Genomic DNA, 15,986 nt, shown 5'->3' on the forward strand with positions numbered 1-15,986 from the left:
CTCTTTCCCTCCTTCCCTTCCTCTCTGCCTCCCTCCGTCCTCTCTCTCTACTCCCCTCCTTCCCTCCCTCCCTCTCTCCCTCCCTCCCTTTCTCCCTCCTTCCTCACCCTCCTTCCCTCCCTCTCTCCCTCCTTCCCTTCCTCTCTGCCTCCTTTCCTTCCTCTTTCCATCCTTCCTTCCCTCCTCCTCTCCCTCCTTCCCTCCCTCTCTCCCTCCTTCCCTCCCTCTGTCCTCTCTCTCTCCTTCCCTTCCTTTCTCCCTCCTTCCCTCTCTCCTTCCCTTCCTCTCTCCATCATTCCTTCCTTTATCCATCCTTACCCTCCTGTCTCCATCCTTCCCTTCCTCTCTATGTGTGTGTGTGTGTGTGTGTGCACGGATGTGTGTGTGTGTGTGCTCAGGCTGTTCCAGACTGTGTCGCAGGGGGCTGGGACAGCTCAGCGCTGCCTTTAGCGCGTCAGAACATTAGACAGATTAGAAACACAAAGAGGGCTTTTGTCCCGTGCTGCCCGCGCTGTCACTCCAACACTTCACGAGCCAAAGACGCTCCAGCCCACTCGACAATGCTAAGGAATCCGCCTGGATTTGGGGGGCTTAGGCGTTACCGCAATGTATCGATATCTCCCTTTGAAGGTCTTGGGATGCTGCCTGCAATGTTGGTTGTGTAGTGTGTAGCCACACCGATAATGACTTTATGGATGGTTGTGTAGCCACACCAATAAGGACTTTATGGATGGTTGTGTAGCCACACCGATAATGACTTTATGGATGGTTGTGTAGCCACACCGATAATGACTTTATGGATGGTTGTGTAGCCACACCGATAATAATTTTATGGATGGTTCTGTAGTCTCACCAATAAGGACTTTATGGATGGCTGTGTAGCCACACCGATAATGACTTTATGGATGGCTGATTCCATCTGGTTTGTTAGGACTCCCCTCTGGACTAGGGCTACAGGTTGTTCTGGTGCTGGGTACCAGTCTTTGGCATGACACAGAGTTGCAGGAAGTGGCATGATGGCACAAAGACTGGTACCCAGGCTAGGCTAGCTGAGGTTCTGTTAGAGATTAGAAGTGCTGAGCGATTAATGTTTTTTGAGGTCAGTTTCAGTTTTGATTATTTATTTATTTTACATGAAATGCACAATGCATTATTTGGGTTGAATGCTGTAACAACACAGAATAAAACAATGAATAAAAGTCCCATGATGGTAGTGACTGTCCATTACTGATTATCACTTATTTACCATCATTTATTCACATTACTTTATTCAAATATTTCAGTTGTTGTGTATATTACATTAGTTTTATTTGATGACTTTATTATTTCATTCCAAGTCATCATCTCATCTTTGTAGAGCTGCTGCCTACGCTGTCTGACAAAATCACTATTTTGTAGTTCTTCAAAGTTAATAAGGCATACTTTTATGACTGCTGAATACCAAATATCAATCAATTAGATCATGTATTTTCAGGTAGAGATACCTCACGAAGCAACAGCTGCTCTCTATATAACCTCACGATTCTGCCTTCTCTCTCCCGTAGCATATAAACACAGACCGGACAAGTAGATGCACAATGAATTATGGTCATTGTCGTTAATTACCAGGTTTTGTGCGCTATACTATGTAGAATATTGGCCTGTCGGAAACTACAACTACCTACTACATTGTACAGTTCAGGCTGGATCTGATTTATCTCTAGAGAAACTGTGCTATGTCTGCATTGAGCTCACAGAAAAAAACGAACAAAATGGAATTCAAATTGGACTATAGATTAGAGGCTCTGTTCAATCAAACCGGCTAACCAGATTTTTGGGAAAAGTCAAACACATTATCTATCTTCCCGCCTTGTACTGTCCACTCACTTCACATTTGGGATTCATCGTATTCATGTGTTATCTTGGTTGCTGGTTTTGTTTAAACAGCGGTTTTATTCAAATCTGGTTGCTTGCAGATTGAACAAATGTAGCACCAAAGTTTAGTATAGTACGATACACAATCATCTATTGTACTGTCTCTACACACCAGAATTGACCTGTACAGTTGCTGCAATAAGTCAATAAAGCTTCAAAAGGAATTATGTTTAAAATAAATAGTGTAGGTACATGTTTGAGAATAAAACCATTTTTTTCTCTCTCAGGGACCGGTATTTTGACAGGCTTTCTGTTCTGCACTGATTTTTTGATAATTGTGTATTTTGAATCTATGCCCATACTAACTCCAATCTCAAAACCCTACCCTGTTATTGAGGACCTATCATCTAGTCCAATCTACCATACCCTGTTATTGAGGACCTATCATCTAGTCCAATTTACCATACCCTGTTATTGAGGACCTATCATCTAGTCCAATCCACCATACCCTGTTATTGAGGACCATCTAGTCCAGTGGTTCCTAAACTTTGTAGTCCCGTACCCCTTCAATCATTCAACCTCCAGCTGTACCCCCTCTAGCACCAGGGTCAGCGCACTCTCAAATGTTGTTTTTTGCCATCATTGTAAGCCTGCCACACACACACACACACACTATACATCACATTTATTAAACATAAGAATGAGTGTGAGTTTTGGTCACAACCCGGCTCGTGGGAAGTGACCAAGAGCTCTTATAGGACCAGGACACAAATAATAATATAATAATCATCAATAGTGTTGCTCTTTAGTTAGATATCTTACATATAAAGCTTAATTTGTTCATCGACAATTGTGAATAACTCCCCACAGGTTAATGAGAAGGGTGTGCTTGAAAGGATGCACATAACTCTGTAACGTTCGGTTGTATTGGAGAGCGTGTCAGTGTTAAATCATTTTCCACACACAGTCTGTGCCTGTATTTAGTTTTCATGCTAGTGACCGCCGAGAATCCACTCTAACGTAGGTATGTGGTTGCAAAGGGCATCATGAGCAGCAGCTACCAACATGAGCAGCAGCTACGTTTGGCTACATACGGACCGTTAGTGGAATTCCTGCAAGAGAGTAACGGTTAATGTGATTGGATGTTAATTATTTGACTAGGCTACCTGTATTTGACATTGGGTTGTTATTTCGCTGAACACAAGATGGTTTCATTTTATTTTTGCCAGTGAAATGAGGCTACTCAGGCGAGGGGGCAAAAACTCACCCAAATGTATAGCCCCGTTGGAAAATATAAATGGACAGTTTGAAAATGTGAAGAGATAAAAAAAAAAAAAGTACCAAATAAATATAAATATGTATTATTTAAAAAAAAAAAGTAAACTACATATTTATTTTGTGTATCCCCGACGGCATTGTGTTTGGGAATACCTGATCCAGTCCAATCTACCCCACCCTGTTATTGAGGAGAGAACATCTAGTCCAATCTACCCCACCCTGTTATTGAGGAGAGAACATCTAGTCCAATCTACCCCACCCTGTTATTGAGGAGAGAACATCTAGTCCAATCTACCCCACCCTGTTATTGAGGAGAGGCCATCTAGTACAATCTACCCCACCCTGTTATTGAGGAGAGAACATCTAGTCCAATCTACCCCACCCTGTTATTGAGGAGAGACCATCTAGTCCAATCTACCCCACCCTGTTATTGAGGAGAGAACATCTAGTCCAATCTACCCCACCCTGTTATTGAGGAGAGAACATCTAGTCCAATCTACCCCACCCTGTTATTGAGGAGAGAACATCTAGTCCAATCTACCCCACCCTGTTATTGAGGAGAGAACATCTAGTACAATCTACCCCACCCTGTTATTGAGGAGAGAACATCTAGTCCAATCTACCCCACCCTGTTATTGAGGAGCGACCATCTAGTGCAATCTACCCCACCCTGTTATTGAGGAGTGATCATCTAGTCCAATCTACCCCACCCTGTTATTGAGGAGAGACCATCTAGTCCAATCTACCCTACCCTGTTATTGAGGAGCGACCATCTAGTCCAATCTACCACACCCTTTTATTGAGGAGTGATCATCTAGTCCAATCTACCACACCCTGTTATTGAGGAGCGACCATCTAGTCCAATCTACCCCACCCTGTTATCGAGGAGCGACTCATGGAAAAGGATACAGAAAATTGGAGATAAGGGTGTGTGTGTGAGATTAAGTATGGGTCCCAAATGGCACCATATTTTATACACAGTGCACTAAGTAGTGCACTTTATAGGAATAGGGTGCCATTTGGGACTCAGACTAAAAATAGCTATTTTCCACATCTATGTCCCGGAGCTGGCCTTCCCACTTTAACAATGACAGTGTCCCTGCTCCAGTCTTATCCTCCATGTCAGGCTTATGCATCCTAATGACCATGCTCTCTGCCCCCCCCACATGCTCCCAGTGCCCTTTAGTCCAAGTGCTTTTATCTCACTGTCACATCTCACAGCTCCTGACACGAAGCTGTCACAGAGAGTCGAGACTTTCAAAATGCCACTTAAGGAAGGACACGAAGAAAACGCCAAAAGCATGGCCAAGTGCGTGTCCGATTGGCCGCCGTTCCTCTCCTCGTTCACCCAGTAGAGCTGTCCAGTTTTGAGCCAACTGGAGGGTTGCTACTATCGGGTTAAATTGAAAAGTCGGAAGCCCCGCCTAGTTCTAAAAGTCTTTTAAAATCTGATTTTAAACATAACTCTAAGCTTAACCCCTCTGCTAACATTATCCTGACCTTAAATTAAGATTTTGAAAAAGCACAGTTTTGTTTTCATACCTTTTTTTATGAGCCTTTTGACGTTGCAGCTTGGCCAATAGTGGTAACCCAACTGGAGACCTGTAACCTTGTTGTGTATGTATTATAAGATATTTGGGAGAGTAATGGAGTGCAGTTTACATGTCACACACCAAGCTGTCAGTAGGTTATTGGGGAGCAATGTGGGAACTAGTATTCTAGTGTGTTCCTACAGTGGAATGCAGGGGGGGGAGGGAGGAGATAAGCAAAGAGCACATTTAGATAACCATGGCTGAACATCGTTGTCGTGTAATAGTCACTCTTAATGACTACCATATCTCTGAAGCTGGGAATATATTCGTTCTGAATAATGGTGGGTTTTGTTGTTCGTGTTAAGTTGGTTTCTAACCTCCGGCTTCAATTTGATATTGTTTAAATCCTTGAATAGACTGTGTTTTCAAGCAGCACTCCCACTGTTATTTTCCAAACAGGATGCATGCAGCACATTGCTTAACCCCAAAGTATTTATAGCTTTGGAGATGTATCAGTATATCTCTTATTGCTCTGGCTCCATTGGTTCGTGTTGTATCCCAGTAACTGGAGAAATACCTCATATTATGGTTTTTTGTATCTATTTTAGTAGGGTGGTTTGTACAGTACCAGTCAAACGTTCAAAGGTCATTCAATGTTTAAAAAAAATAAAACATCTTTTTTTCTACATTGTAGAATAATAGTGAAGACATCAACTATTAAATAACAAATATGGAATCATGTAGTAACCAAAAAAGTGTTAAACAAATGAAAATATAGTTTATATTTTAGATTCTTTAAAGTAGCCACCCTTTGCCTTGATTGACAGCTTTGCACACGCTTGGCATTCTCTCAACCAGCTTCTTGAGGAATTATTTTCCAACACTCTTGAAGGAGTTCCCACATATGCTGAGCACTTGTTGGCTGCTTTTCCTTCACGCTTTGGTCCAACTCATCCCAAACCATCTCAATTCGGTTGAGGTCGGGTGATTGTGGAGGCCAGATCATCTGATGCAGCTCTCCATCACTCTACTTCTTAGTAAAATCATCCTTACACAACCTGGAGGTGTGTTGGGTCCTTGTCCTGTTGAAAAACATATTTTTGTCCAACTAAGTGCAAACCAGATGGGATGGCGTATTGCAGAAGAATGCTGTGGTTGCCGTGCTGGTTAAATATATCACTGACAGTGTCACCAGCAAAGCACCCCCACACCACCTCCTCCATGATTCACGGTGGGAACCACACATGCGTAGATCATCCGTTCATCTACTCTGCGTCTCACAAAGACACAGCGGTTGGAACCAAAAATCTAAAATTTGGACTCATCAGACCAAAGGACAGATTTCCACCAATCTAATGTCCATTGCTCATGTTTCTTGGCCCAAGCAACTCTCTTCTTATTACTTGTGTCCTTTAGTAGTGGTTTCTTTGCAGCAATTTGACTATGATTTTACTTATAATTCCAGTGGGTCAGAAGTTTACATACACTAAGACGGCTTGGAAAATTCCAGAAAATGATGTCATGGCTTTAGAAGCTTCTGATAGGCTAATTGACATCATTTGAGTCAATTGGAGGTGTACCTGTGGATGTATTTCAAGGCCTACCTTCAAACTCAGTGCCTCTTTGCTTCACATCATGGGAAAATCAAAATAAATCAGCCTAGACTTCAGAAAAAAAGGTGTAGATCTCCACAAGTCTTTGGAAGAATTGCTAAACACCTGAAGGTACCACGTTCATCTGTACCAACAATAGTACCCAAGTATAAACACCATGGGATCACGCAGCCGTTATACCGCTCAGGAAGGAGACGCCTTCTGTTAATTTTTTTATTTTACTTTTATTTAACTAGGCAAGTCAGTTAAGAACAAATTCTTATTTTCAATGACGGCCTAGGAACAGTGGGTTAACTGCCTGTTCAGGGGCAGAATGACAAATTTGTACCTTGTCAGCTCAGGGATTTGAACTTGCAACCTTCCGGTTACTAGTCCAACGCTCTAACCACTAGGCTACCCTGCCGCCCCTGTCTCCTAGAGATGAACGTACTTTGGTGCGAAAAGTGCAAATCAATCCCAGAACAACAGCCAAGGACCTTGTGAAGATGCTGGAGGAAACGGGTACAAAAGTATCTATATCCATCTATATCCATTCGACATTACCTGAAAGACCACTATGCAAGGAAGAAGCCACTGCTTGCAAGCCGAAGAACACCATCCCAACCGTGAAGCACGGGGGTGGCAGCATCATGTTGTGAGGGTGCTTTGTTGCAGGAGGGACTGGTGCTCTTCACAAAATAGATGGCATCATGAGGTAGGAAAATTATTTGGATATATTGAAGCAACAGTCAGGACCACAAGCATTGACAATGACCACAAGCATACTTCCAAAATGGCTTAAGGACAACAAAGTCAAGGTATTGGAGTGGCCATTACAAAGCCCTGACCTCAATCCTATAGAAAATTTGTGGGTAGAACTGAAAAAGCGTGTGCAAGCAAGGAGGCCTACAAACCTGACTCAGTTACACCAGCTTTCTTACGAGGAATGGGCCAAAATTCATCCAACTTATTGTGGGAAGCTTGTGGAAGGCTACTCGGAACATTTGACCCAAGTTCAACAATTCAAAGGCAATGCTACCGAATACTTACTGACTGTATGTAAACTTCTGACCCACTGGGAATGTGACGAAAGAAATAAAAGCTGAAATAAATCATTCCCAATACTATTATTCTGACATTTCACATTCAAATCAAATCAAATCAAATGTTATTTGTCACATACACATGGTTAGCAGATGTTAATGCGAGTGTAGCGAAATGCTTGTGCTTCTAGTTCCGACAATGCAGTAATAATCCAACAAGTAATCTAACTAACAATTCAAAAAAAAAAAAACTACTGTCTTATCCACAGTGTAAGGGGATAAAGAATATGTACATAAAGATATATGAATGAGTGATTGTACAGAGCAGCTTAGGCAAGATACAGTAGATGGTATCGAGTACAGTATATACATATGAGATGAGTATGTAAACAAAGTGGCATAGTTAAAGTGGCTAGTGATACATGTATTACATAAGGATGCAGTAGATGATATAGAGTACAGTATATACGTATACATATGAGATGAATAATGTAGGGTATGTAAACATTATATTAGGTAGCATTGTTTAAAGTGGCTAGTAATATATTTTACATCATTTCCCGTCAATTCCCATTATTAAAGTGGCTGGAGTTGAGTCAGTGTGTTGGCAGCAGCCACTCAATGTTAGTGGTGGCTGTTTAACAGTCTGATTGCCTTGAGATAGAAGCTGTTTTTCAGTCTCTCGGTCCCAGCTTTGATGCACCTGTACTGACCTCGCCTTCTGGATGATAGCGGGGTGAACAGGCAGTGGCTCGGGTGGTTGATGTCCTTGATGATCTTTATGGCCTTCCTGTAGCATCGGGTGGTGTAGGTGTCCTGGAGGGCAGGTAGTTTGCCCCCGGTGATGCGTTGTGCAGACCTCACTACCCTCTGGAGAGCCTTACGGTTGTGGGCAGAGCAGTTGCCGTACCAGGCGGTGAGACAGCCCGTCAGGATGTTCTTGATTGTGCATCTGTAGAAGTTTGTGAGTGCTTTTGGTGACAAGCCGAATTTCTTCAGCCTCCTGAGGTTGAAGAGGCGCTGCTGCGCCTTCTTCACGATACTGTCTGTGTGAGTGGACCAATTCAGTTTGTCTGTGATGTGTATGCCGAGGAACTTAAAACTTACTACCCTCTCCACTACTGTTCCATCGATGTGGATAGGGGGGTGTTCCCTCTGCTGTTTCCTGAATTCCACAATCATCTCCTTAGTTTTGTTGACGTTGAGTGTGAGGTTATTTTCCTGACACCACACTCCGAGGGCCCTCACCTCCTCCCTGTAGGCCGTCTCGTCGTTGTTGGTAATCAAGCCTACCACTGTTGTGTCGTCCGCAAACTTGATGATTGAGTTGGAGGCGTGCGTGGCCACGCAGTCGTGGGTGAACAGGGAGTACAGGAGAGGGCTCAGAACGCACCCTTGTGGGGCCCCAGTGTTGAGGATCAGCAGGGTGGAGATGTCGTTGCCTACCCTCACCACCTGGGGGCGGCCCGTCAGGAAGTCCAGTACCCAGTTGCACAGGGCGGGGTCGAGACCCAGGGTCTCGAGCTTGATGACGAGCTTGGAGGGTACTATGGTGTTGAATGCCGAGCTGTCGTCGATGAACAGCATTCTCACATAGGTATTCCTCTTGTCCAGATGGGTTAGGGCAGTGTGCAGTGTGGTTGAGATTGCATCGTCTGTGGACCTATTTGGGCGGTAAGCAAATTGGAGTGGGTCTAGGGTGTCAGGTAGGGTGGAGGTGATATGGTCCTTGACTAGTCTGTCAAAGCACTTCATGATGACGGAAGTGAGTGCTACGGGGCGGTAGTCGTTTAGCTCAGTTACCTTAGCTTTCTTGGGAACAGGAACAGGAACAATGGTGGCCCTCTTGAAGCATGTGGGAACAGCAGACTGGTATAGGGTTTGATTGAATATGTCCGTGAACACACCGGCCAGCTGGTCTGCGCATGCTCTGAGGGCGCGGCTGGGGAGGCCGTCTGGGCCTGCAGCCTTGCGAGGGTTAACACGTTTAAATGTTTTACTCACCTCGGCTGCAGTGAAGGAGAGTTCGCATGTTTTCGTTGCAGGCCGTGTCAGTGGCACTGTATTGTCCTCAAAGCGGGCAAAAAAGTTATTTAGTCTGCCTGGGAGCAAGACATCCTGGTCCGTGACTGGGCTGGTTTTCTTCTTGTAGTCCGTGATTGACTGTAGACCCTGCCACATACCTCTTGCGTCTGAGCCATTGAATTGAGATTCTACTTTGTCTCTATACTGACGCTTAGCTTGTTTGATAGCCTTGCGGAGGGAATAGCTGCACTGTTTGTAGTCGGTCATGTTACCAGTCACCTTGTCCTGATTAAAAGCAGTGGTTCGCGCTTTCAGTTTCATGCGAATGCTGCCATCAATCCACGGTTTCTGGTTAGGGAATGTTTTAATCGTTGCTATGGGAACGACATCTTCAATGCACGTTCTAATGAACTCGCACACCGAATCAGCGTATTCGTCAATGTTGTTATCTGACGCAATACAAAACATATCCCAGTCCACGTGAGGGAAGCAGTCTTGGAGTGTGGAATCAGCTTGGTCGGACCAGCGTTGGACAGACCTCAGCGTGGGAGCTTCTTGTTTTAGTTTCTGTCTGTATGCAGGGATCAGCAAAATGGAGTCGTGGTCAGCTTTTCCGAAAGGAGGGCGGGGCAGGGCCTTATATGCGTCGCGGAAGTTAGAGTAACAATGATCCAAGGTTTTTTCAGCCCTAGTTGCGCAATCGATATTCTGATACAGTTTAGGGAGTCTTGCTTTCAGATTAGCCTTGTTAAAATCCCCAGCTACTTCTTAAAATAAAGTGGTGATCCTAACTGACCTAAGACAGGGAATTTTTACTAAGATTAAATGTCAGGAATTGTGAAAACTGAGTTTAAGTGTATTTGGCTAAGGTGTATGTAAACTTCCCGACTTCAACTGTGTATAGGATTTAACGTTTGGCCAATGAGACCTTGTTGCCAAGTTCTAAAGTTCTCAGGTAGAATGCCCTTTTTGTATTTCATCACACTCACAATCGTAAGCTATTTTCTGTAATTAGCTCGCCATTACCTTGTAAAGAATTCTCTTGTTTTGAGTTCATTTTCCTATAATAATGAATGCAAATTAGCTGAAGACGTTTGTCAGCTATATGATGTGGTCATTATTTGAACTGGCTAGCCAGCTAACTTAACATTAACTAGCTAACAAGCTAGATACAAACCAAAACATGGTTTAGAAAGTTGCTTTTAGTTGCCTGGTTTGCTAGATTGACATATAGTAAATTCATTTTTAAACGGATGGGTTTATTGGTGTTAAAATACACCAGTTATGCTATTTTGGACGACCAGGCTGCAGATGTCATACAGCCTGTCATTTTTGTTTTTAAGACTTTTTCATAACGACAATTTTGATGTCGGATGACAATAAAATGTTCATGATGTCATCAGTAAGATGTCTCCAGACATGTCAATAGATGTAGTATAAACCAGAATTCAGTCGGTTGTTTACTACACTACTCCCTCTGTTTAGCACATGGCCTCACAATTGAATCCTTAAAGAGATGGCTGTGGCTAAGGCTTAAGAGGGTGTGAACTTTTGCTGAATGGGTGTAGACAAAGAGGAGCTCTCCAGTAGGTATACCAAAACCATTTTCTTAAAAGTGGGGTTACTGGCCGGAGATTTTAATTGTAACATTTCATAAGTTCAGCCACGTGTACTATCGGACCCATAGCACTTTCAGATCACGCCTTTGTCCACCTCCGCTTTGACCTCTGCAAAAACATCCCGAGGTCAAAGAGCTGGAAATTCAACACCTCCATGTTATCAAACGAAGCGTTCCATACATTGGTAACTACATGGATAGACAACTACACACAAGACAACAAAAATGATCCTGTTTCTCCGGCCACAATATGGGACGCTGCTAAAGCCACACTAAGAGGTCATCTAATCATCATATGTTTCCTCTAAGAAAAAAGCAATGGAAGCTCACAGGCTAAATCTCGAGAGGGAGCTTGAATGCTGTGAAAAAATACATAAACAATCCCCAGACAGCAACTCCTGGAGTCAACCTAAAGCAGCCAAAGCCAAACTACTCGGGAGAGTTTTCTTTACTAAACAGAAATACCATGAGTATAGCAATAGGCCCAGTAGATTGCTTGCTTACCAATTAAAAAAGGAGCAGTCAGAGCGTACAATCACGGCTATCCAAACAGCAGAGGACAAGGTCACATATGACCCAAAAAAAGAGCAACTTAACTTTTCATGATTTTTACTGCAAACTATATACCTCTGCGAGAAAACACACGGAGGCAGAACTCCACTCTTTCCTAGAGAGAATCTCGCTACCTAAACTATCAGAGACCGACCAAGAAGATGTCAACTCCCCCTTCACTCCTGAGGAGATCCTGGAGGCAATTACCTCCATGCCACCTAATAAGTCCCCAAGCCCAGATGGATTCCCCAGAGAGTTCTACAAAGCCTTTTGGTCCCAGCTCAGCCCTATCTTCATGCCAATGCTGGAGGATTTTTGATAAAACGGAGTTCTCCCAGACTCAATGCACACAGCTCGCATTACAGTGTTGCTCAAAAAGACAAGGACCCTCTATCCTGCTCGTCCTTCCGGCCCATAAGCTTGTTGGATTTCGACTACAAAATAATTACCAAATTGCTCGCCAAAAGACTAAACACTCTTCTTCCCAAAATAATAAAAGCGGACCAAACTGGATTTATTAGAGACAGATACTCTTCTGATAATATTCGCTGTCTTTTTAATTGTATTGATCAAGTAAACGCACAGAAGACCCCTGTCCTGCTGGCTTCACTGGATGCTGAGAAGGAGTTTGACAGGATGGAGTGGAGCTTTCTGATTTCAGTCTTAGAAAAGTTCAATGTGGGTCCAAATTTTATTAAATGGATCAAATCACTATACTCTCATCCAAATGCCATGGTGACTACTAACGGACTGAACTCTGGCAGATTCCCTCTGGAACGGGGCACAAGACAAGGGTGCTCGCTGTCCCCCCTGCTCTACTTATTGGGGGCGGAGCCTCTGGGCAGAGTTGATAAGGAGCAATCCAAGTATTATGGGTGTCTCTGCAGGCGGCCTGCAGCACAAGATTTCGCTTTATGCTGATGATGTCTTGCTCTGTATATCCAACCCTGAGAAATCCCTCCTTCCCATTTTAGACACAATTGCTCAGTCTGGCAAGTTTTCAGGTTATAAGATCCATTTTAACAAATCCACTGTCTGCCCTCTCAATATTACACTCACCAGCTCTATGAAGACACTATGTCCTTTCAAATGGAAGACACAGGGGTTTCAATACCTTGGCATCTTCATAACACCAGATATGAATAGCTTTTTCAATGAAAATGATCTCCCACTCCTGGATCGAATCAAGAATGATCTCCAAACCTGGATCTCCCTCCCAATTAGCTTAGTAGGAAGAATTAATGTAATCCGTATGAACGTCCTCACTAGACTGAACTATTTATTTCAGATGCTCCCATGCCATCTCCCAGTTTCCTTTTTCAAAACAACTAACCATAGCATCACCAAATTTATATGGGGCAATAAAAAACCTAGGATCAAGTTCTCCACTGTATCGAAACCTGAATCTAAGGGTGGTCTTGCCCTTCCCTCCCTTCAATTGTACTACTGGTCTGCCCAAATCCGCAACATGCTAACATGGATCACAAACAGACAAGAGTCAATGTGGATTCAGATAGAAGCCCAATCCTGTGGTTCATTGCCCCTAAGCTCAATTATATTCATTAATAACTTTAGTGGAGTGGGCAACAACAAAACCTTTGTGATTTACAGCACCCTACTAGCATGGAGGGACTGTAAGAAATACCTGGGCATTTCCTCCCAAATATGTTCTCACTCGCCTATAGTAGGCAACCCAGACTTGCCAAAAGCCCGGAGGGATGCCAACTTTAATCTTTGGCATACTCTAGGAATCAGGACCTTTTCAGACCTATTTCATCAGAAAACCACTACACTGAAATCCTTTCAAGAGCTCTGCAGTGAATTCAATGTGCCAAGATCCCATAAAAAAAAAAACATCTTCCAAGAATTCCAAGAGGAGGTTTAGAACTCAGTTGAATGAAGTTGAAACCGTTCTTGTCACGGCACAATCCATTAAAGGCAAAATATCTTATATCTATAGACTCCTTTCTGAGAAAGGAGGCTCCTCCTTTACTCCTTTGAAAATAATCTGGGAAAAGGACCTAGGTCTGACTATCAGTGATGAGTTTTGGGCGGAGGTTTGCGACAGTGTATACTGCTCTAATAATGTAAAAATGAAAGAATCTAAGTAAAATCAAAAAACGAATTATTTGCTTGTCGTCTCAGCGAAGGCTAGAAATATATATATACACATATGTGTGTGTGTATATATATATATATGTATGTGTGTGTGTGTGTGTGTGTGTGTGTGTGTGTGTGTGTGTGTATATGTGTGTGTGTGTGTGTGTATATATGTGTGTGTGTATATATGTGTGTGTATATATGTGTGTACATATGTATGTGTGTGTGTATATATATGTATGTGTATATATGTGTGTGTGTGTATATATGTGTGTGTGTGTATATATGTGTGTGTGTGTATATATATGTGTGTGTGTGTATATATATATACATACATATATATATAAATATATATAAAAAATATATATATACATAATATATATATTTTTTATAAATAATATATATTTTTTAAGCCTATCACATCTGTGAATGTGGAATGTGTTGTGTTGGTTGATTTGGAAAACTTAATAAAACCTTAAATTGAAAAAAAAAAAGTGGGGTTACAAGTTTATTAACTTTCAAAGCAGAATTACTTTCCCGTTGTTGCTCAACTGTAGTGTGTGATATACAATTTTCTAGCTCTTGAGTCTCTACTTTTATCCAATGTAAAAAAAAAACTGTTTTGAATGTTGCTACATAAAATCGAGCCGATCAGTCACATATAACCAGAGCTTTTCTGTCATTTCTCTTCATGTCACAGTAATCACAACACTGTTAAAGAAATTAGGTTTGCAGCGTCCTGTTGATTTGTTGTCTAACCCATATTTATACACCATAGGCATTCTATCCTGCCACCAAGGGAATCAACGTGAAGTACGGAGACACACTTGCTGCTCGATGTGTCTTCACCGGGGAAGGAAGGACCACCAAAACATATATTGGGTGAATTCCCTTGCGCCCCTTCTTGATTTAACAGCTTTGTTTTTTATCAACAATGTTTCTCTTACCTGTAATTAAAGTACCTCCCACTCAGACGCTGTAGCTCCTAAGTAATTTAACAACACCCATTTTTCTGATCCCCCCCCTGTAGAGTAAATGGTTTGTTGTTAGAGGAGTATCACGGTACTGTATAGGCTGCATGGGAGCGAGCTGCCTGAGTGGCCTTGTTTGCCCGCCTCAAAGCCGTCTCCTTGAATCTGCCACCGTCGTGTTTGCATGGTGTTTGGTTCTGGGCTATACATCACTGGACTGTGTGACAGGCAGCTGGGACTTTCCGCCTGCTTCCCACTGAGCCAGTGCTCTATCCTTTATCTATCTATCTATCTATCTCCTCTCCTCTACTCCTATATCTTTTCCTCCGTCTCCTCTCCCTGGTCGCTGGCTGCCTGATGTACCATGTACGTTTGTCAGGGGCTGGGGGAGCATGTGTGCTCTTGAGGAGGGAAGAAGCGTCAAGCACAGAGAGACTGCCTGTTCCCACGTCTCCTGGGAACCTGCATTTTTCATGATTTCCTGTTTGAGTGATCCCTCTTATGTGTGAGTGTGTGTGTGTGTGTGTGTTGACTGTCTGTGTGCGGTTGCGTGTCTGCTGCGTCATTACTGTTGCCATGGCGAGGGAGAGAGAGCGGGAGTGTGCGACGGCAGCAGTGGCGGAGTGTGCATTGACGTATCTCTCAGGAAGCCTCTCGCCCCCGTGCGCCCCATCCCCCTCCTCGGACAGAGACATGATTAAAATGGCTTCCAAGAGGGAAAAAAACTAAAGAAGAGATGCGCCTTGTAAAGCTGATTGTTTTAGCTCACTAATTAAAATGAGAAATTAAAATAAATTACTGCCAGGCTGGAGAGCGTCTATGCAGAGTGGTTGTGGCCTTATGGGGGATTGAATCAAGCAGGTGTGTTTTTGTTTTCAGTGTGTGTTCCCCCCTCTCCACGTTGACTTCTGTCAACCTCAGTCATGTGAACCTCTGAGCCTTGGTGATTGTTGACGAGGAGGCACAACATCACAACAAACATTCCCACTGTATGATATGTAGTATTTTATGTACTGGGGGAAAAAATGGCTCTTGACTCCGCCGCCATTTTGTCTCGTTGACACTCCCTTCTTCCACAGAGGTACCTCTGATGACGAGATGTGCAACTTCTACATGATGTACTACATGGAGAGCAGACACGCAGCACCCTTCCAGGAGTGCATGGAGGACGGCTCCAAGGAGCTGTTCCAGAACATTCCACCCGAGGCCAACGTGCCCATCACGGTTCCTCCAGAGATGATGATGCACAACATGATGCACTCTGCTGGAGCCCCATCTACCCCAGGTAGTCAAACCTTATATCTTGTCAAATACAGGAATATGGCTCCTCAACAGGTTAAATGTTGAGTTTACTGGTGGAAACGTTGGCTATTTTATCAGTAAACCCCAATAGTATTGTATCTAAACTGAGATATAAACCT

At 43.2% G+C, this 15,986-nt stretch overlaps 1 protein-coding gene across 5 annotated transcripts in view; it reads left to right on the plus strand.

Moving 5' to 3' along the window:
* Positions 1-15,986, plus strand: part of pam (peptidylglycine alpha-amidating monooxygenase) — a 126,973-nt gene that overhangs the window by 56,664 nt on the left and 54,323 nt on the right. For all 5 annotated transcript variants that reach the window (XM_024381497.2, XM_024381501.2, XM_024381498.2 and 2 more), the window contains exons 13-14: positions 14,373-14,476; positions 15,645-15,850. In XM_024381497.2, the coding sequence (XP_024237265.1) occupies positions 14,373-14,476; positions 15,645-15,850 (310 nt within the window). The remainder of the gene's footprint in view (positions 1-14,372; positions 14,477-15,644; positions 15,851-15,986) is intronic.

This window comes from Oncorhynchus tshawytscha, linkage group LG20 (genome assembly GCF_018296145.1).
Source record: "Oncorhynchus tshawytscha isolate Ot180627B linkage group LG20, Otsh_v2.0, whole genome shotgun sequence".
Taxonomy (NCBI): Eukaryota; Metazoa; Chordata; class Actinopteri; order Salmoniformes; family Salmonidae; genus Oncorhynchus; species Oncorhynchus tshawytscha.